This window comes from Amblyomma mixtum, chromosome 2 (genome assembly GCF_055824585.1).
Source record: "Amblyomma mixtum isolate Tamu chromosome 2, ASM5582458v1, whole genome shotgun sequence".
Taxonomy (NCBI): domain Eukaryota; kingdom Metazoa; phylum Arthropoda; class Arachnida; order Ixodida; family Ixodidae; genus Amblyomma; species Amblyomma mixtum.
This window is the reverse complement of record NC_143013.1, coordinates 90,446,485-90,469,920: the sequence shown is the minus strand read 5'-3', so window position 1 is coordinate 90,469,920 and position 23,436 is coordinate 90,446,485. Positions and strand designations below refer to the sequence as shown.

Sequence of the window (23,436 nt, the reverse complement as noted above, 5' to 3'; positions counted from 1 at the left end):
GCCGAGACAAGCAGCCACTAGCTCGAAGACGCTAGCCCACGGAAAAACAATATACATAATCCTACTAACATAATCCTCTGTGCGCGGCAGTGATTGTGGCTCAGTACAGGTGTGACATCTTCACACTCTAAATTTTGTGTCATCCTATCTCGTCACCAGGTTTGATTTCAACCTAGGCCCCTGTGTTCTTATTTTATTCGAATGATGACGTCACATGCCTAGTGACGTAAGAGGGTCCCAACTTCAGGCAACACATTTTGCTGACACTTCCTGCGTAGCATACCCATCTAACGCTTTCGCATTCTAATTTACGATTATTTCACGATTTATTCTTAGGCAAACCGAAAACACGACCAGAGGAGCGTGAACGAAGCACGGTGCACACTACAGGCAGAGGTTACTTGGTGGAGATGCGGGCGAGGATCGAAGGCCGGATTGTCTATTCGCCCTTTCCCACGGTGGAAATACCTTGCTGCTCCTTCTACGACGCTGTCAAGGACGCGTTGCGGAAAGATCCGGAAAAGCCGGCGCTGGTGAGTACATACTTTGTTCTCTTATAAAATAAGGCATGAATACCTCAACACAGAAGGGAGAGAAAGCCCTTCATGACAGTGAACTCTCTTGACAGCATTCTGTGGTCTGCTCGATGTCTACATTGACGATGCTAACGGCATATGTAACTTGGTTAATCACTTAGACATTACACTTTCTTTTTATGACACGCGTGTTTTTCGTATGCGGTTCTCAACAGCTTTTTGTGTGTTTCGTAGTCAGCGCACTGTAGCCGATGTCCGCAGAAACATGGCGCCAGAGCAATCAGGGTGGAGATATCACAGACGGACTGGAAGCGAGCGACCTTCGTGGAACTAATGAGTGCCAAGGGAAAACAGCCTTCCGCACCGTATGTTGTTTCAGCTCCTTTCGGAGATGACAACTATTCCGTCCCTTTCCTGCAGACTTCGTTCTTGCAAGACGCAAAGCTTCCCAGATAGTTGTGCTTCCGTCATCGCACGCACTCTTGATTTTAATAGGATAATGCGTGCTTGATGGTCCTCCTCTATGAAGGAAACTGTTGTGTTGTTCGAATGTCTCTCCAGAGAATACAATCCCTCGGCCTGTGCGCTGGAGTGGGAAGTGTCAATGTTGTGCGCGTAAGAAGATAAATAATGAAAAGTGAACTAAAAAGAAAATCTGAAGCTTCATTGCCCATTAACGAGTTAGCGGTAAGCGGGAAAGTAAGGGTAATCAGGATATAACTACGGAACAAATATTCGGAGGTGGCGAAACTATCTCAGGAGACGAAAGATCGGATCAGGAAACAACAAAGCAAGAAGGCATTCAACCCTACACACCGAATAGAACTGTAGAAAACAAGGTGTACGCGTTAAGAGGAAACGAGAGTAATTTCTTTAACAATAGGATAAGGCAGTTAAAGTAGCAGAAAACTTCGGTACAGTAGCCACTGTAATCAAAACGTCAATGACAGAGGCATTAGAGCGCAGCAGCGAGACAACCCTCCAGGGACGAAAAATGTACAAAGAAGAGCAATACAAAGGAGGAAAGCAGCTGGCGCCGATCAAATAACAGCAGATCTCTTGCAGAAGGAAAGCAGATTGTGCAATGAAAATCAGCCACCCTATATACGCAGCTGTAAGGGAAATCTTGAGTAACGCTTTGAAGGCACTGAGATATCAGTAACGTTTGCCGCAGCTCGTGCGCGTTTTGACATTACTATCTCTCGTCGAGCGTACCAGAAACTTGAAAGAACGCTGATATGATCCTGATTCATAAGAAACGAGACGGCAAGAGGTTGAACAATTATGGAACGTTCAGCTTACTGCCCGTTGCCTAGAAGGTATAAGAAATGTGGCGGATCGACCCAGCTGTGCAAGTATGACATTTTTCAAACCGCTAAAGCAACACCGGAGAAGAAAAGACAGGGACGAGTGGTATTTCAAATTGCTTTATTTTGTGAAACCGCAAGTGCTTCGTAGATGTCCCCAATATTCCCATGAAAATGACAGTACACCTGCGCGATAACTGTGCGTTACCAGTTACCAGTACCCATGTTCGGTATTTCGTTGATATGCTCAGAAATGCTAGTTCTTTTTTGGAAATTAAAATGGTCAACTAATTGAAGTACTTCCCAGAGGTGCTATTCTCTCTGCTTCTATAATCTCCCGGGTCACCGCAGTCCCGGACGTCTGCTCCTCTCCCTGTTGTGCCGCCAGCCGTTACCCGCTGGCGCACTCCAGACAACCGCCGTGTGTGTTTCGACTGCGGCATCACCGGCCATGTCGCGCGGCACTGTCGACGCGCACGCTCCCGTCTTGCGATCCACTGCTACTAGACTGCTATGCTCCCCGGTATGGTGCTTGCCGGTCTTACCAACCTTCCGACTCATCGCCACTTCCATTCCCGACAACCCGTCCGCACTTCACCACACGCCGGGCCCCTTCACCTCGTCGTCGCTCGCTTTCCCCGGGGCGCCGCCGCACGAGCCCTCCACCTCCGAAAACCATTAGCTGCACTTCCCGAGGCAAGAAATGCATTTGTGTCCGAATTTTAAAGTCCTCGTACGTCGCCAGCTAATGTTGTTGATCTTCGTGTCGAAAGTGCTGCTACCCACGCCCTTGTGGACAGTGAAGCCGCCGTTTCCATCATCGCTGCTCATGTTTGCCGCTCACTGCGAAAAGTAACCACTCTGCTATCTGGTGTTTCACTTCGAACTGCAACGGCGCACCCTATCGGGCCGTTAGCTGTGCGTGCTGCTCGGATCTACATACAGGGCGCAAAATATATTGTCGAATTTGTTGTGCTGCCCTCACGCTCATATGACGTCATATTAGGCTGGGAATTCTTGTATCAGCACAACGCCGCTATCGACTGCGCTCGCGTTGAAGTTGACTTATCTGCTTTTTCTGAGCTACCGTTGGTCACCGTTGCGCCTGTCTTTGACTAACTCTTCGGTTTCGAAGAGATCGACGTTCCTGCGCCGCCTTCTGCCCTCGCCACCGTCTCTTCTGGCTCGCTGCCGGATTCTGCCGTCCTGTTCACCCCATCCGATTTTGCTTGCCGCCATTCCCTTCTACTGCCCTTTGCCGTGCTCACCGTGGAACACAGCGTCACCTTCCTGCCTGTTTCAAATCCGCTTCCCTTCAATTTGATTTTGCTTGCTGGTGCCTGCCTAGGACGCGCTCAACCACTTGACCCTGCTCATATAACTCCATTCCCGTCTCCGTCAAATGAAGTAGAGCTAAACGCCCTCAGCCCTCCTTGCCCGGCCCCAGATTCTATCGCTTCATCAGTCTTCGCCACTGCTATCGATGCTAGCCTGCAGCCTGCTCAACGTGAGCAACTTCTGGCGCAGCTGAACCGTTTTCGTCGCTCCTCCGACGTCCAGCAAGCGTCCTTAGGCCGCACCGATACTGCTGCCCATTTAATCTGCACTGGTGGTAACGCACCGTTGCGGCAACGCCCTTACCGCGTCTCTCCCACCGAGCGCCGAGTCATACAAGAACACCTCAACGACATGCCGCAGCGCCACGTCATTCAGCCTTCCACCAGCACTTGGGCTTCACCAGTCGTCCTCGTTAAGAAAAAAGACAGCTCGCTTCTGTGTCGATTACCGAAGGTGAAACAAGATCACCCGTCAGCATATTTACCACCTCTCTAGGATTGGCAATGCCCTCGACTGTCTCCACGGCGCCGCATTCTTTTCTTCTTTAGATTTACGTTCAGGGTACTAGCAGATTCCCAATGCCGCATGTGACCGCCCGAAGACAGCCTTTGTGACTCCAGACGGATTATATGCCTTCAATGTCATGCCGTTCGGGATGTGCAACGCCCCAGCGACATTTGAACGCATGATGGACACCATTTTGCGCGACATGAAATGGAAAACCTGCCTCTGTTACCTGGATGACATTGTTGTCTTCTCGCCTGACTTCGAATCGCATCTTACATGCCACGAAACAGTATTGAAGTGCCTCTCTGACGCTGGACTGCAACTTAACTTGAAGAAGTACTGCTTTGCCGCCCACCAATTGACTATTTTGGGTGGCATAGTCTGCAAAGATGGCGTGCTTCCTGACTCGTCGAAACTGCGTGCTGTTGCCGATTTCTCGAAGCCGACGACTGCGAAGCAACTCCGCAGTTTCATTGGCCTCTTTTCTTGTTTCGGTCGCTTTATACCGAACTTCGCTTCAGTCACCGCGCCCTTAACCCGCCTTCTGACCACTAAGTCTCAGCTGTCTCACTGGTCATCGGACTGCGACCACGCCTTCAACACACTGCGGGCTCTTCTCACCTCCCCGCCCAACCTGCGACATTTTGACCCCGCCGCACCCACTGAGGTGCACACTGATGACAGCGGAGCCGGTCCCGGTGCTGTGCTCGCTCAACGAAAAGACGAATTCGATGAATACGTCGTCGCGTATGCCAGCCGGACTTTAACGAAGGCGGAGACCAACTACACAGTCACGGAAGAAGAGTGTCTAGCCGTTGTCTGGGCACTTCACAAATTTCGCCTTTACTTGTTGGCCGCCCGTTCGACGTCGTCACGACCGCCATGCGCTGTGTTGGTTATCATCATTCAAGGATCCCACAGGACGCCTTGCTCCGTGGGCTTTCCGACTCTTAGAATTTGACATCCGTGTTGTCTACCGGTTTGGGCGGAAACATGCTGACGCGGATGCTTTGTTCCACTTTCCTATCCCGCTACCCAACTTTTCTTCGACGCCTTCATCATCCGAGGTTCTGTTGTCTTTTCTATGCTTCAGAGACTTGATCTCTGAGCAGCAAAAAGATCCCTGGATCACCTCCCTTCAGGCTTATTTGTCTCAACCTTCGCCGCATTCAGCACCTCGAGCTCTCCGTCGCCAAGCGCCCACTTTGCCTTTAGAGATCAACTGCTATATCGCCGCAACTACCTCCCTGACGGGCGAAAGTGGTTGCTTGTGGTTTCACGCCATCTACGATCTGAAATCTGTGCATTCTATTATTCCGGCCTTCACTGCTCTCATGCCGGTGTATTCAAGACATGCGAACGACTTCGCCTCCGGTTCTACTGGCGAGGCATGTATTCCTGCGTTCAGAAATACGCCCGCTCCTGTAACGAATGTCAACGCCCGAAATCTCCTCCACGCCATTCATCTTCTTCGCTGCAGCCTATACCATGTCCAAGCCGAGGTTTTGACCGCGTGGGCATCGATTTGTACAGACCACTTCCTTATACCGCCACCGGCAATCGCTAGGTGATTGTGGCCGTCGACCACCTGACACGTTATGCAGAAACAGCAGCGTTTCCAACCGCTACCGCCGGTGATGTAGTAAGTTTTATTCTGAGTCACCTGGTGTTAGGTCACGGCGCGCCCTGCAAGCTTTTGAGCGATCGGGGCCGAGTTTTCTTGTCCGAGGGTGTCGAAGCGAGGCTACGACAATGTCGGACTGTACACCGTACCACCAATGCCTACCACCCGCAAACTAACGTTCTCACTGAACGCTTCAACCGCACGCTTGGAGACATGATATCTATGCAGATTGCTTCAGACCACTCTAATTGGGAGGACGTCCTCCCTTTCGTTACTTTCGCCTACAATACGGCCAGGCAGACCACCCCCAGATTCTCGCCGCTCTTGGGACTAAAAATAGGAAACAAGAAAAATTTGTCCCAGCTCGCACCACTAAATATAACGGGCTTCTTGACAAGAGACTACGCGTTTCTATCGGTGAACTGTCATGAAGTGTTCAGGTCTTTGCAATTCTACTGAAGATAATATTTTCTAACGCCAAAAGTCTTGAAATACGTTTGATTTAAAGCTTGTCTTGCACATCTCTTTTTAATCCGACGCATTTTCAACCCTATCGTATTGCATGAAACTTTCCTGAAAATGTTAAGGTTAGTAAAATAGCAGTTTTCGACAAAGGTGGAGACTGTAACTTGTCTAATTACAAGGAGGTCTTAATTTTGCTTTTCTATCCATATTGTCTAGAGGGAACAATATATTGCCTTTCGCGGCATTATATTGCCGTTCGGGGAAGGAATGAATCAATCCAGACAGTACAGCTTGTGTTTATGAAAATGACATCTACTCATTGGACCCTTTTAGCACGAAAGGTAATTATTATTTACAGTTTTGAAGGCACATCTATGCATAATGCATATTTACTCATTCATTGCAAACCAATGAGAGCCAGTAGAAAAGCAAAGCAATGTAACTCGCAAAATATCATAGAAATGTTTCGTTTGATGACTAAATGGTATTTTCTGCATTGTTTTGAAATAGCCTGTTATAAAGACAGAACTGGTTTTGTTTTAACTTCAAGGAGAAAATTTTGTTGTTACTACAAGAATTTCGCCCAACAAGTAAGGGCGAAAATAAGGCCGCCTACAAGACAAAGTCAAAAGCATATCAATTTTAAATTTGTTTGGGGCCACAGAAAAGTTTCCTTTTTTTTTTTTTTGAGGTACGGTATGAGGACTGTCGCAACCGCTTTGTCGAAATTCAGTCCTTACAGTTTCCGCGGGGTCTTTGCTCTTTTGCTACGATGTTACAAAGCGGGCCGCCTCCAGATAGATGTGTAGTAACCTGATTCTTGATAAAAAACGGTTTCAGTCAGGAAGGCCTCGTGGAAGACTTTGCTGTAATCTCATTATATGAACGATTAAATAAATATTACACATGCATAGTATTCGCCCTCTCAAAAAACGCTGTGTTTCTCCTATGTGAGATTCTGCAGAACTTGCGTCAAGCTGTTTCCCGACTGGGAAAATTCTATGAATCTCTTCAACTCCCAGGTGGAATGGCTACACAGATTCCACATAATGCCCTCGTTTGACTACGATCAAAGGTACACCTTTCGTCATATAACTTGATGTACTTGTTGTATACCTCTGGGATTGTGGTTGTTACTTTAACATTCTGACGCGCTCAAATGAAATGAAAGAGACTGCTGTTACTGCTGTGAACTATTCTTTCTTAGTCTTTTTTTCTATTGGACGTCTGATGCCGGTATGTAGCTTTCCTGTGCTGTGGCACCTGCTCTTTTTATAATGTCCACTGTATAACGGCAATACAAAAAAATGTAGGGGAAATATTTTGTAATAGTTTTTTAGAAATTGCTTTTTCTGCACCACAATCATTCGTTATTACAGGCCCTTATGTCAGAACCTATATTTAACGAGTATATTTAGATGCTCGATGTTGTATTGGAGGCGAGAATTTATATAAACAAAGATATAATCGAGTCGAATGAGAAGGGCTATGAAGTGCTGCATCTTCCTGTATGAGCAAAATGGGCGCTCATTACGGTCAAATATGCTGTAGTGAACTGAAGTTTGAAAATGCAAACGCAGGCGGATGGAGTCGACATCGTCACACGCAGGGAGCTCTTCGTGCTCATGCAACGCTACGCAGCGGGATTCCAGAAGCACGGCTTGGAACCAGGCGACAGGGTGTGCGTGCACCTTGGGAACAGCGTACATAACTTCGCTGCCTTGTGGGCCTGTGTGTTCTCTGGGGCGAGCATCGCCTTGTTGAGCCCGCTATTTAAAGAGAGTAAGTTAGCGGCCTAGGAAATGTAAAAGACCGCTCTGTTGTTTTATCGACTATTTCATATTTCTAGTCTAGCACATAAAGTTGAAATATTGTGGCTTACATCACCGTTCTGCTCGTAGCGTGCGGAACCCATAAAGATGTGCAGACGGGAGACGTTCCGCACGCTAAAAAATCCTTGAATAGAAGAACACAATAAAGAACGGTGCGACAAGCAAGGCGAAGCTAGCGGTCACGGAATGGATTATTTCAATCACGGAATGGTCACGGAATGGATCATTTTTATATTATTTTGTCTCTAGGCAACCCAAGTTTCAGCTAGTAATACTAGGAGAGTATGAAGATAGGCCATTTGGCCTATCTACGGCCAATACGGCCACAGTGCTGACTACTTTCGTGTCTCGTCATTAGCTGAGTATTTGCCTTTTATGTGATGCAGTACGAAGCTCTTTAGTATACAGAACACATTTCGCAGTGTTCTCATTTCAGCTCGGCGCCGTTGCTAGTACTAAACGTGCCAATAATCTCCCGCTGATCTTCGTCCAAATAACTTATTGCTACAGTGCTTTGCACATTCTTTGCGTTCCCACCTCTGGAGATAATAATCTCCGGCAGCGCCGTTTCACATGGGAAAATCAAGACACGCTACTTTTGGTCTAAAAGCGGTGTTCAGTAAATAACTGAAAGCACTGCTACTCAAAACCTATTTTAGGTATTTATCGGATGGGAGTAGATCGCGGTCACGGTGGCTCCTAATACGTGTTGCTTGCACCAGAGCTTTTTTCTTGTGCGGGTCAGGACAGGCACGAGTTTCAGAAATTACGCCGGCACTGCTAGCACAAGCGCCCTCCACTGCTCCTTCTGAATTTTCGCTAGGATTCGGCACATGGTGCTGGAAGAGATGAATCCTGTTTTTCTTTTTTTTTGCAGGTAGACGGGGGCAAAACAGCTTTATTTAACCAACGTGTTTACTTACTTGTCATACAAAAAAGTGCAAGGACACTTTGGCAACTAAACTGTTGAGAGGCACAAGCCGAGTACACAATGCCGTGACGACTTCCGGTTGATGTGAGGTCACATAGTTCCCGTGGCTATAATGACGTCCGGGCTATTTTGACACAATGTCGACATTCTTTATTATAATTAATTAACTAATTAATCTACAGTCATCAAACTTGCCTTCTAGGTTCATTTTTGCTCCCCTATCTAAAGCAACCATTAGTTATATCTTTTTTTTACTTTCCGAGTTAAACGCGTGTGATACGCTTTGCTAACGGACGACGGTATGAGTCGCTGAAGTCTTTCGCCTTAAAATACATCACAGGGGCAAAAAGTGTGATGGATACAGCGGTGTTTCCGGTACTGCTGTTTACTTTATGGTTTCTACGGGTCTAACGTCCCAATGCGGTTTAGGCTATGAGGGCTGCCCTTGTGAAGGGGTCTTGAAATTTAGACCGCCTGGGGTTCTTTAAGGTGCACTGACTTCGCACAGTACACGGGACTCTAGAATTTCGCGTCCATGGAAATTCGGCTGCCGCGGCCGGGATCGAACCAGCGTCTTTCGGGTCAGCGGCCGATTGCTATAACCAGTGAGCCACCGCGACGGCTGGACAGAATGTTGTATGGATGGATGGATGGGATTGGGATGGATGGGATTGGGATGGAATGGATTGGGATAAAATGGATGGATGGGATTGGGATGGAATACAATGGATTCGGATGAGATGTACTGGGATGGGTTGGGATGGAATAGAATGGATTGGGATGGGATGTATTGGGACAACGTTTATAGATACTATAAACCTCGGTATTGGGATGGGTTGGGATGGAATAGAATTGATTGGGATGGGATGTACTGGGAGGGGTTGGGATGAAAGAGAGGAAGGGATGAGTGGATATATGGGTGGTTCGATGGATGGATGGAGGGCCAGTCTGACGAAGGCATGAATGGTGCTTGGTTGGTACATGGACAGATGGATGGACGTACGGATGGACAGATGGAGGGGAAGGAAGGTAGGGAAGGTTCGGCGGATGTGTGGATGGCGGAACGGAAGTACGGGTAGGTGGCTGGGGTGCTGAGTGGATGGATCAATTGCTGGATGCTTGATTGACGAATGACGATTGACAAATGTAAAGATAGACTGATGGATGGCCGGACGTGTTCCTGGCTGGGTGGGTGGATGGATGGACAGAGAGCCAGGTGGATGAACGGCCAGACGGAGGGATGGGTGGGTGGGTTGATGAATGCATGAATAAAGGGATGGAAATACAGATGAAAGGATGGATGCATAATAAGAACGTCCCCATTAAAACAACCCTAGTACGGGGGGTACCACACTCATTTTTTTTTTCTTATATACATCTAATCGATCTGTCCACTTTACAGAGACTATGCAAACATTTTTCCTTCTAACACGAAATCAAATTTTGTTAACTTTTAATTATCGTCAGTTTTAACTGTTAAGCTGCGTTTTTGTATCATTGTATTGCTTTTAAGCCACCAGTCTTTGAATCGTTTGGTGTCCACACCGAATATAGATTCATTCATATTACTTTTCCTTTCTATAAATTGGGGAGCCCAAAGGATAGAGTGTGTTTCTATCGACACCTGGATGAGCGGATACAACTACATACTATTAAAACGCGTTTAATAGTTTCTATAGATTTACCACATGAATCACGGTTCATCATCCTGATTTGTTTAATTTCTTCTTGTAATTGCAAATTCTAAGACACTCCGATAAGTCTTCATACAGCCGGACGCTGCCTTCTGAATCATTATAAAATGACGTCTACATTACATGATTTTTTCATTTGCTGTACAGGTCCGTAGTCAGGTTTTCTCTGTTGATTTTTTCTGCCTTTGATCCTGTTTTCTTTCCTTCCGATTTGATTCTCTTTATTTCTCCATTCTGGTTTCGCGCAAACTTACCGATTAGTTTAATGGTTCTTTCCCGTACATTTAATCAACACTCTCTGTGTAAAAGCTCCTGAAATCATTAATGCAAAACTTTGGTCGTCCGGTTTCCTCAGACCTTTTTTATACGGTGTTTCACTTTGCCCTACCCATATTTTAAGTAATGCACAACCATCTCTTTGTAATACCTCATCTGTGGCTTTGCACTGAGCACGTAATGCTTACTTGCTAACAGCTCTCTCGTTTATTCCTAGGCTCGACTGAACTCTGCGTCCCAAGGCATTTCTAAAAGGAAGCCCTTGGTTAGTTTTTTTCAAATAGCTTTAAATTCCTTCAAACCTCTTTTACCCCTATAATTCTCAGTCCTTGTTATCGCGGCTCGGTTTGGCTCTTTCGACCGAGTCGTTTGCGCTTATTTTGCTAAGTAAATATCCTCTTGATTCACGCGCACCTCAAGATGGGTATCCTATACTTTAGTATCGTAATCACCGTATAAGTGATGTTATTGAATATTATCCAGCCTCATTTCCGGAGAAGTATAGCCTATAGCATCCCCCTCATGTCTAAAAATGTTACTTAGAGTCTACCTGCAAACCTCCCTAGTTTTTATTTAATAATGCAAACCGCATCCATAGAACACGGTATCGGCAACCCTACGACTCTTCCACCTAAACTGTTAGAGAGGTTATTGCCTAGACTACTTTTGTAGCCTTCTTTCTGTATTCCTATACACCGTCAAAAGCAGCGATGTTGACGGACAACCCTGCCTTAATGCTTTGTGTTCCTCAATAGCTTTCACGCCTCTTATCCACAAATGCGAACATTCTTTCCATCATTAGTTGTGCCGCTGAAGGCGACTCATTTATGATCTGGAAGGGATCAATAATGTGAACATGGACCACTGCTGACTGTATTGAGATTCATGCACGATAAAAGAAGGCAAAAATTACACAAGGACACTTGCGAAGAACCGTGGCATAGATATGTCCCTAATGCTTCACTGCAGTGTTCCCTAGCCAATATCCATGCGCAGTTTTTGGTTACTCTGAATACACTAAGAATAAAGCAAGCTAGATCACTTTATGCCAGTTTTAATTCATCTGTTGAATTCATATGCTCGTTTTTCTTATGCGATTTCATAAATGACCCAAGACACTTTACATTGGCAGTTGGCAATACAGGGACATTTACTTATAAGCCTGCAGTGCATTAGGTGAAAGTGCCACATATGATCACTGTCGCAATATGTGGCTGTGGCACAGCATTAAGCATGAAGTGCTATTATAGGAATTCAATTTCCTCTGCAGAAATAAAGTAAGCGATTTTGGTATCTCCGCCATATATTTTGGCTTCTGATTTTTCAGGACTATGAAGCAAAAGTCAGCAAAAAAATAGAGTTGCCACGCGCACCCTACAGAGTAAAAGCAGTGCACATTGCAACACTGCACCTTATATCATTCACTCTGCATCACACAGCAGTGGCACACTAATGTTTGTGCTACAGCCTACTGTTTTCTAGTGCGGCGGAGCGCTCAATCTCTTGCTTTTTCCTTCGGGGAGCAATGCTCCATGATGTCTTGCAGCACTACGGAAGCTTATATCGACATCCCATGCTAGGCCGGAGTCCTCCTGCACTAGCAGCTCCGAGCTTGTATGCTCGTCTTCGGAGCCAGGCCTAGAGTTTGGAACAAGTGCCCGTATCAGCAATATTAGCCTCTCGCAATATTAGCCCTGAAAGCTCTCGGTTTAATTTCCCACACGCTCGGAAGGAATTCATTCTTCTTTGACACCTCGGTGTCGGGCTTCGTTGTCCATGAGTCATATGATGTCTTCCCGTTAAAATCTGCGTGTGATAACAGACCGTTACCATGACGCGAACTTTGCCGACAATGTTGGCTTTTGTATCCCGCAAATGCCGTAACAACCTATCAGCCGGAAACTAACAAAGTACTGTTCACCAAAAGATAGATGGATGCCGACGCAAAAGGCCATTCTATGAACTTAGAAACTGCGCAAAAGACCGTGGACAAAAATAGAAGATAATATGCACACGCGATGAACGGGTCCAATTGGCTTTTTTTCTTTTTGTCTTTATTTCTTTGAGCAGAGAGAGAGAGACTCTTTAATGAAATGCAGAGAATTTAGCCGGCGTTTAAAAATCGCTGGCATGCTACTCTGCGTAGGAAGGGGAATTTGGGAGAAAAAAAACAGTAGGAGAGCAGCGTGGAAGAGGTAAAAGAAAAAAAAACGAAGATAAAATGCGGCCATGAAATGGGTACTTAGGATGCAATGGCGAGTATTGATGTAACCTATGGAATGATGGAGCGCATAGTCCGACAAATGGGCTGACGAAGTTCACTGCATGAAGAATGCATGAAGGTAACGTGCAAGTGAATTTAGAGCTTATCTAGATGTCCAATGTCTTTTAAATATGAAAAAAGAAAGTTCATTGCAAGTCTCTGTTGCCTGAAGCAGGCTAAGGGACCTAAAACTTTGTCCATTGTTAGGGGCACTGGGCAGAGCTTCTGCATGCAATGTTCATAGTACGCACGCTCGTTAGCATACGCAGGGCACACAAGTAGGATATGTTCCACAGTTTCTACCGCGGCACAATTGTCACAATGCGGACTGTCCGTTTGTCCAAAACGGTATCGCAAGCGGTTTGTATATGCAGAATTCAGACGAAGTCGGTGATAAAGTGTTTCCAGTTGTCGAGGAATTCTGGGTGAGAGTCTTGATCTAAGATGTGGGTCGATTGAGTGAAGAAATTGGTACTGATGTGTCGGCAAACTCCAAAGCCGATACGTTTCTTCGTAAGCAAAACTTTTAGCCATTTGGGACGCATCTCATTTCGTGAAAAAAGTTCGAATGTATCTCCGATGTTGATGGCCCTTACGGGCCGCTTCATCTGCTTTTTCATTAGCCAGAATGCCACAGTGAGCAGGTACCCACTGAAATGTTATGCAGTGGCCTGCGGCAATAGCTAAATGATGTATATACCCGATGTCGAGGGAAACTGGCTGGTGATTCGTTTTCTTCAGCAGGTTGGCGAGGATCTGCAGCGATGCTTTTGAATCGGTGAAGATAACCCAACGGCCGGCGGTTCGGCGCAGGATGTAAGAAACAGCTTCCTTAATGCCGTGAAGCTCAGCTGTCGTAGAGGATGTCCTCCGCTGCAGCCGGTAAGAAAGGGCATGGTCTGTTGAGGGTACATAAAGGCCACAAGAAGAGGTTTCTTTAGTAGTTGAACCATCGGTAAAGATATGGATGTGCTGCGTATATTCCTCCGTTAAGTAGGCGAGAGTAGTTTGCAGAAGCGCTGCCTGTGGCATGCGGCTCTTTGCATTCACACCTGGAACAGACTTCTTCACCTTTAGAGGAGAGAGTGTCCATGGAGGAAAGGCCAGAGGTAGTAGCTTCTGTGGCTGATTAATAGTAGGAAGGGTCAGGAGCTGTACTGCCTGGCCAAAGCTAGAGTTGCTGTGAGTTAGATGGACGCGGTGTAGGAAGTGCTTCTTCCCTTGCAGGACATGGCGGAGATGGGTACGCATAGTTTCCTGGGCGGCAATCACCTCTAGTGGGAGACATCCTGCCTCCGCTACTGTTCCTGACGCAGAGGAACCTTTTGGTAGGCCAAGACATATTCGCAGGCAGTTGTTCCGTGCGGCATTGAGAGTCTTATTGCTTGATGTAGATAATCTTTGAAGCACTGGTAGACAGTAGCGCAAGGTTCCTTCAACGTAGGCTTTTTCAAGCAGAAGCATTGATCGGCAGTTGCTACCCCACCTTGTTCCCGCCATGAACCTGAACACTTGCGATGCTGCAGTAATCCTCTGGCTAAGTTTTTTTATCTGAGGTGACCATGACAGATTGTAGTCGATTACAACACCCAGGAATCGCTGAGATCGTACATATGGCAGCGATCGTCCGCCTAGGAGCAGCGGATATCGGGTCATCGTTTTTCTTGTAAACGCCATTGCAACACTCTTTTCTGGCGATAGACGAAGACCTCTGGAAGCCAGGTACATCGAAACGTGCAATAGCGCTCTCTGAAGACGTTGCTGGGTAATATAGCGCGAACGTGATGCGGTCCAGATGCAGATATCATCAGCATAAATTGTTATGCGGACCCCTCGCGGAAGGTTTCTTGTTATGTGAATAAGGACAATATTGAACAAGAGAGGCTGAGCACCGCTCCCTGTGGTACGCCCCTCTCCACTGCGTGAAAGCGAGTTGGACCGTCTGGAGTGGTCATAAAAATTTGCCGTTCTTTTAAATAATGCCCAATCCACTTGTATAGCCTTCCTCCAAGACCAAGACTGCCAAAGGCTGCGAGAATTGCATGGTGAAAGACAGAGTCAAAGGCGGCCTTGATGTCTAGGAAAACGGCTGTCGGGATGTACCCAGCATGAAGGTACTCCTCAAGTGATGAGACGAGGGCGATGATATTGTCAGTCGCCGACCTGTTTTGACGGAACCCGTTCATTTCTTGGGGGAACTCATTTCGGCTTTCTAGGAACCAAATTATGCGCTTGGAGATCATGCGCTCCATGAGCTTACCTACGCAGCTCAGTAGGGCAATGGGCCGGAATGATGCGTAGCTTGTTGGCTGCTTACAGGGCTTCAAAACGGGCACAATTTTTGCCAGCTTCCATTCCGTGGGGACCTCACCAGCCATCCAGGAAGAATTGTAATACTCCAGGAGTCGAAGACGGGAGGTGTGGGGTAGCTTAGCAATGGCGTCATAGGTCACCTCATCATGACCCGGAGATGTGTGTCTGTTTGTCTCCGCGATAGCTGTGGATAGTTCTTCCATTGTGAAAGGCAGGTCTAACGCTGGCACTGCCGCCTTTGGGATGCCTGTTTGACCATCTGCGGAGAGTGTCGAATGTCCTGACCCTGTCGACAGTAGCCTGCAGTATTCTTCTGAGACTTCTTTTATAGATTTTTGTTCGTGAAGGGAGAGTGCAGCGAAGGGGTGGAGTTGTTGAAGTGGCGTGCGCATACCTCTAACTATCCGCCAAATGTTGGTTACTGGTTGGCGCACATCCAGCGTAGAACAAAAGTCACGCCACTTTTGCCGACTCAGTTTATCCATGTAGCGTCGAATGTGACGTTGTGCCCGTCGGCATGCACGTAGGTCATCGAGGCTTTTTGTGCGCAGAGCTTTCCTTTCAGCTCGCCTGCGTATAGCGCAAAGCCTTTGGAATGTGTCATCATTTGAAGGTAGGTTATCATTTTTAGCTGTAATTTGTGTACTCGCTCTCAGGCAATACGCCATTGTCGATGCTAATTCCTCATTTCGAGTTGCCGCAGTAACTCCTTTGCTTACAGCGTCCTTGTATGCGTCCCAGTCTGTAGATTTTATAAGGAATTTCTTTGGGTTCCTCAGCGCATGGAAAGCCGATATGAGGATTGGGTAATGGTCGCTTCCGCGTGTCTCCAAATCAGTGCACCAGCCAAAGTTGTGGGCGAATGAACTTGTGACAAATGTCACGTCGATGCTGCTGGTAGTCGTCGCGCCTCGGAGGTAGGTGATGCTGCCGTCATTTAATGGCTGAACTGAATGCTTGGAGAGAAGTTTTGCAAGCTTGGCACCTCGGGCACATGTATGTGAGCTGCCCCAAATTTCATTATGAGCATTGAAGTCTCCGCAAATAATATGCGGAGAGGGCGTCTTTGATATCAAATTTTCAAGTCTCAAAGCATCAAATGGCGTGCCTGGCTCAAGATATACTCCAATCAGAGTGTACTGTTGTCCGGCAATAACTGTGACAGCGCACACGTATTCATTGTCGCTGTGAGGCGGGACATCAACCGGCGAGGCCGGGATATCCTTGCGAAAGCCTATCAGCAATCTGCTGACGTTATCTGGTCGTTGTGAATGATGGAAATAGTATCCTTGGAGTCGGAAAGTTTCCTCGACGCGTGATTCACAGATGACTATGAAGGGGAAGCGGTACGCTCGCACGAGCTGTCGGAAATGTGAGAGTTTAGAGCGTAGCCCGCGAGCGTTCCACTGGAAAATGGTGCATGTGCGAAAGATGTTGTTGATTGTCAGCTGCGGTGAAGTTCTCGCTGTGGAAGCCATGATTACTGAAGTGTGGTATTACGCCCCTGCGGAGCGTAGGAGACCGACACCAACGGCTCCATTGCAAGGACAGCTTCTACTTCTGGGAGTCCTCCTGACGAGGGGTTTGCACGGATAAGAGCTTTGATGGCTGCAAACAGCATCGGAATCAGTAGGCATGTGACATCTTGTTCAGAGCTTCCGGTTTGCTGCTTGTCGCTGATCTTCCTGTCATTTGTGGCGCCTTAGGCTCAGAGCGAGCGACGCTGTTTGTCGGGTCTTGTGCAGTGCGCTGCAGCAGCTTTGATGAAGGAGAAGAACCAACGGACTTCCCACGCTTCTTTTTTACTGCATCAGCGTAGGTCTTGTCAGGTGCTTTCCCACGCTGTGTTGATTGATTCTCGGAAAGAGCTGCCGTAGTCGTGAAAACCACGTCGGGGTTAGGTGGTGGTTCATGGCGCTTAGGGGGTTTCCCTTGTGTTTGCTCTGCCGTGCGAGCAACTGTGGCTGCTTTCTTTTTATAACACTCTCCGTAGGAAGCAGGGTGAGGGCCACCGCAGTTAGCGCATTTAGGTTGTGCTCTCGAAGTGCATTCTTTGTGCGAGTGGGGGCCAGCACACACTTTGCAGCGCACGGGGCCGTTACAGTGTCTTGATATGTGGCCATGCCTCTGACATTTATAGCATTGAGTTGCTGCTCCGACGTATTCAGTTACAGGGTAACTACAGAACCCAAGCGTTACTCGTTTTGGTAGCGGCGCATCTTTTGCGAATTCTAATATAACTGCGCGACGGCGTACCTCTTTGATCTTTCCACCATCCTCAGGAGTGTAGGCTGTTAGCCTCCTCGCTGACAGGACACCTTGGTCGCGTAGATATTCGTGCAGGACTTCGTCTGTGTAGGTGACAGGTACATCTTGTATTTTGCCATAGCTTGCCATGTAAGAGTATGGGACTCGGGCCTCTACAGCCACTCCAGCCAACTTAGTTACCGTGAGCAGACGGTTGGCGGCGGGCAGCGTCGATACTGTAACCATCAGGCTCCCATCCTTGTGAATACGATGGCTGAGGACTTTTTCTTGAGCCGATGCTACAACCGCCGAAGCCACAATGTTGGGGTTGGCTTTCCATAGGCTTCCTCCTTCCTCGGTGGGCCTGAAGACGACAGGAACACCGGTAGCTCTCTTTTTCTTGTACGATACAACTGTGAATGATGCTTGATCCATGTCCTCTGGATGGTCGGTCAGAGGCTCGTTGCTGGCTTGGTCGTCGCGCAGTCTCTTGTTTGCCGGGCCCTGGTCTGTAGCCGCAACTACAGGGGCCGCTGGACCCGCCGCTGCCGTTGCTGCCATCAGTGCAGCATGGAGTTCAGCTGGTGGTGATGTTCCGTGTCGGCGTTGATACGGCGCACAGCGCCGAGGAGGTCGCTTGACGTGCTTTTGCCGGCGGCCAGGGACCCCCAGGTCGTCGCACGTCGAGGACACACTCCAAAAAAAACTGGAAAACCTTTGAAGTGAGAAAATAAAGCCGAAAATTACGGACCGGTGTCAGACAGCCGGCCCACTAATCATCGTCTTCTTCTTCCTCCCTTCTTTGAGCATCTTGTAATGTAATGTAACGAAACAAGCAATTACGAAAACATGAACGCTATCACAGAAAGCGGAATAATATATGGTCGAAATTAAGGTAAAAATAGCTTATAACGATAAAAAAAAAACAGAATACAAAATTCCTTTTAAAAAGTGCTATCTTAACGAAACACACATTTTAATTTACTAGACAAATGCGCTCGCCACAACCCGGGTACGGAGGAGACGCCAATATAACTTATCTGTAGTAACGTGCTAGCCACTCAGAAGGTAGAATTAGTTATAGTAGTGCTGTGGGTTGTAGTAGTATTAGCAGTAGTAGTAGTAATAGGAGTAGTAGTGGTGGTCGTAGCAGTAGTAGTTGTAGAGTAGTAGTGATAGTGCAAGTGGCACACTCTAACCAGATAGTCGTTCAGTCATGAAGGTAGAACACAGAGAGCCGAGGTATTCGTGACCTTCCCGCTGATCTATTCACTTTCTGACATACTCTGCATATTATTTTACTTCCACATCTTGGAAGGCTGTATGTGCCTGCCTAATGCGTGGAGGAGTAGGCGGTAGTTCCTATTTTGTTTACTAAAACGGTGATCTTCAGCGCGTGCAGAAGGCACCGCAACCCCGGAATTGGCTGCGTAAAAGATTGTGCTAAAGACTATCCATAGAGTACGAGAAAGCTTTACACCAACAACCAAGTATAACAGCACGCGATATTGTGTGCCCCGACATCGAGTTTGTTAGTAGAAAACCGCTGAACAAGTCTGATGGTTTTGGAAGCGATGCAAGAGGTAATGGAAAGGGTGGTTCCAGGAGGAAGCAGGCAAGACAAAAATTTAATGCTGATTACGATTCCTACTAATGCGAAATTTGAGCGCAGCTCTGTCGGAGTCTCAGGCTCTCTAGGCTAATTGTTTTGATTTGCTTGGTCGTCGGCACGTATGGCGACGGTATTAGCTCGAAAGTAGTACAAATTAAAGAAGACGACAATGCGCAGTAAACAGTGTGCGAGAATGTGTATCTCTTTGCAATATCACTATCAGTTCACGAAGGCGACAATGTGCCACGCGAAGGGCGAGAGCGCGCTGCTCTTGCTGGTTCGATTCCCAGTCGCAGCAACGGTTGTTGGCGCGACTCAGTTGATCCGCGGGTTGACCCGCGGCAACGCAGATCAATCTACAAACGGGCGCTTAAGAAGTGCGCTTTAAATGGAATATGCCGCTATCTTATCACTATGGAGACTTTAGGGGCTGCTAGGGATGTTGCAACATTAGCGGTGCTGGGGCACATGAAAGTGGCCTAAAATCTTAATCGCCCCTACCATCACTGCGCACCCCTGAAGTCTACTTTGTTAGCTCTGCTCTGGCATTAGCTAGATAACTGTAGGGCTATTGCTAGTCAACGGTACTGTAGCTATCAGTTCTACTATGCCGCCGTGTTGGCTCAGTGGCTATGACATTCGGCTGCTGGTCCGAAAGACTCGGGTTCGATTCCGGCCGTGGCGGTCTAATTTTGATGGAAACGAAATTCTAATGATAAAGTGGATTTTTACGGCGCAAGGGCACCTGCGGCCAAAGAGCGCTATGGCATAAGGTATTTTGGTTTGCTCAAGGTGGGGTCAAAGCCCAAGAGTGAAATTGTAGAGGCCCGGTACTGTGCGATGTAAGTACACAATAAAGAATCGTCCGTGGTCGAAATTTCCGGAGCCATTCACCACGGTGTCCCTCATAGCCTGAGTCGCTTTGGAACGTCAAAATTTCATAAACTATAACGCAATCACAATATGGAACGCACCTTGAGTTTGATTTCCAAAGAAGGAAGCAATAGATTTTGTGACAAAGATGAATCCGCCTTTTTCATAAGAAGTGGGGCCCCTTGGGGAGTGGCAAAAATTTGTCTGCCACGGGTTGAAGACAACGCACGTGGGAGACGCAGACGCGATATTAAGGTGAAAGCGTTTAATGACTCATGCTGTCATCCGTTATCGTTTAAAACTGGGGAACTAAAAATGATAGGAAAAACGAGTGGTTGCTTCAGATAGAGGAGGAAAAAATCAAAGTAGAAGCGATGTTTAATGACTGTAGATTAAATAGTTAATTAATTATCGCAAAAAATTTTGAAATTGCGCCGAAATAGCGCGGTTATCGATATTGTCACAGGAACAGTGTGACGTCACATCCACCGGAAGTCGTCACGGCGTAGTAAAAAATTTCACAGAATGGTCTGAAAAACGTCGGATTTGTGTCAAATTAGATGGAAAAATGTCTAATTAAGCGTAGTTAACACTTATTAGCCCCGAAAGATGTATAATTTGGGTATCAATATAGCCACGGGAACAATGTGACGTCACATCCACCGGAAGTCATCACGGCATGGGTCCTCAGCTTCCGCCTCTGAACACTTTAGTTGCCAAAGTGTCCTCGCAATTTTTGTTGAGAGAAGCCAGCTGCGTATGCGACGCGGCCAATGGGTGCTTGGCTGCTGCCGCCATCTGTCGCATGCGCCTCTCACTAACATGAAATGCACCTGCGCAGTAGGAGCTGGCGGTTTTCATTTCAACCAGTGGAGCTGGAGCAGAAGAGGCTGGCATTCGCAGAACGTCCTTGTGAGAAAGGCTGATTGTGCACCCAGGTGCGGTGGAAAAAAGGCTGCTCCTTAAGGCCCAAGTAAATAAGCGAATGAACGCTGCTCTAAAAAAATACATCACCTGGTCGAACACGATTTTAAATCTACAGATAGCAGCATCAGCAGATAGCAGGAAGTACCACGCCGGTAAGGCAGGCATTTGATGCTTATAACGACTCTCAGAAAGAGACGGACTGAATGTTTTGCTGTCGCTCCCACTAACAGGAAACTGCACCCAAAGGCGCAAAAAAATGTTGAACGAAATCACGCATTTCCCTCGTTCATTTCAATATGTGTCGTTGTGCTCTCATCCGGAAGTTTTTTTTTGTGTCGCGGTTCTTGTAAGTAGAAATCTATCCAACCACATTCTGCTTCTGCATCGGGCCTCGCTCTCCTACACCTGTACCCCGACTATCTTGTGATGTGTATTGTCAGAAAAAAATATACGGGACTGTTGCTGCGAGCAGACTGGATCAACACAGAGTGGTCAGGATCATCTCCAATGTTAATTAATTAGTGCTTATATTACGTGCTTAACGTTGACCATAAAAAAGCACGATATTTGAAGTGTGGGCTTTGCTTTTTTGCCAGTATTGACAAATTTCTTGTATAATGTGTTGATGATCTTTTGCCTCGTGAATAAGCAGAGAATGCAGAAAAGTGATTACTTCAACATTTTATACTGCAAGAACAATTTTAAATTCTAACATTGAGGTTCACTTGTACTTTCGAACCAGAGGCACCATAATGGTACAACAATGCTGACCGGGAAAATTGTCAACAGCGAGCGATAATTGCGTTTATTTTCGTGTGCGTCCAGGGGATTTACGCAACATGATCTGTGACTGCGACTGCACCCACGTTCTGACGGAGCCTGCTTTCGCAGAAAAGACCTGTAAGGCGGTGGAAGCTCTACAAATAAAGGTAAAAGACTGTAATGCCGACCCTTGTTATTTCTGCTAAGGCATGCTTTCCATTTAAAAACTACTTTCGAAGACACAGAGCTGCCTTCTCTTCCAACTCAAAAATATTTTGCTTTCTTGTTACATCATTTCAAAACAATGTACTGCCGTGCATCAAATTTTACTCCACATCCAAGCGTGTTCCTGATGGGTGACGAACGCAAAAGGAGCAGTTAAATCCGATATGGTATGGTAATCTTCCACAACACCCGACAGTTACGTTTACAAAGCTTCAGTATCTGTGTTTTCGACCCTACGTTCTTTAACTTTGTGGCACGTATTCTGCCCACTTACAAGTGTGACATGCAAACATGAAACAGCGTCTTCGTTTCACGACAGTTCATTGCTCCTATCATAAGCGAGATTGCCAGCTAATTGCGCTGGCTGGGCCCATCTCGTAATGTTCGAGCTAAACACTGTGAGCACATCTCTTGCGTTTTAAACTTGCGAGAACAACTCTTTAAACGGCGATAGTTGCGGAGCGCTGGCTAAGCTCAGGGACGAAACTGGACGAGAGTACGCCATCCGCGTCTGCATTTTGCCTTTTCGTTCTTGAATAAATCTTTATGCCAGCTCAGGGATATAATAGCAGGCACTTGGGTCCATATTGCAACCTATGGACGCAGCAAATTGATATTGCATCTAATGCAGGCAGGCAAGTACCCTTCGGAAAAGAAACGAGCATTCAACAAGCGCCGTAGATAACTTTAAGCAGCGCGTACCTTTTCTTTGAAAGGAATGGAAGTTTGGGAATAGCAGCTCTTTCCATTTGAACATCGCATACTGGTCAAGCTTGTTCTGAAAAACTTGCTTTATAGCCCTACACTATAATTGCTACTTGAAAGCCTATAAAAGTGTCATAATTGCAGAAAAATCGCCGCGGTATTCAGTGTTCTGATGTGAGGACAGCAAAATTCTCTGTGGCACCACCAAGCCCTCAGAGCAGCTTTCTAAAGTACCCAACAAAGCTCGTAGAAAATTGTTTCAATAAAATGCTGCTGGATTCCCCTCGTCGCACTAGGGAACAGTTATATCAGCGCATTCCGAAAAAAAGGTGTTCTAACATCGCGCTCTTCTGTCTGCTAACTACCCAGTTTAGGAGTCGGTTAAACGCTCCGTGAAAGCAAATTTGCGACATTGCTGTGACTGAATCGCGCCGCATGCGTAGACGACCGGTAAAATAAGTTTCTGGTGCTGAACCCTATTGCTCCACCACAAAATAAAAAACGGTGTCAGCGTGAAAACGGCTGCAAAGAATCATCGTGTGCTGCAGAGCGCATTTCTGCATTTGTCGCAGTCACATCATTGAATTACTTCTTTAAAGGGACTATGAAATAAATTTATCGAGATTACGTAAAGATCGGCAATCCATCACTCGTCACCCCAGCGCAAGAATTTTTGAGCTAGCATCAATAACAACCAAGTTATAGACGATTAAAAATCACGCTCCTCCTCTCCCCCCTCAACTCGTACGCGCGGGGCACCATAAAAAAAATAAAGAAAAGAGCTCTGGGACTGGGCACCGCCCATGAATACGTCATTCGCTGACGTTCGGTTTACGACTTCCGGTTGTCCCACTCCCGAGGAGCAGCGTGCGTCGGCACCGTCTCTCCGGTCTCTGCGCTTTCTTGGCTCCCGAACTCGCGACAGAAAGAGGCGGCAGAGGTAAATTGAAAACATATGCGCGAAGGCAATGCCCTGGCTCGCGCTTGCCCGAGGGGGGC

The 23,436-nt window shown here is 46.9% G+C and overlaps 1 protein-coding gene across 1 annotated transcript in view; it reads left to right on the top strand.

Moving 5' to 3' along the window:
* Positions 1-352: 352 nt before the first annotated feature.
* LOC149360111 (uncharacterized) overlaps positions 353-23,436 on the top strand; it is a 61,170-nt gene continuing 38,086 nt past the window's right edge. Inside the window, exons 1-3 of the mRNA XM_089572179.1 lie at positions 353-533; positions 7,358-7,559; positions 21,571-21,674. Of these exons, the coding sequence (XP_089428305.1) occupies positions 411-533; positions 7,358-7,559; positions 21,571-21,674 (429 nt within the window). The 5' untranslated portion in view covers positions 353-410. The remainder of the gene's footprint in view (positions 534-7,357; positions 7,560-21,570; positions 21,675-23,436) is intronic.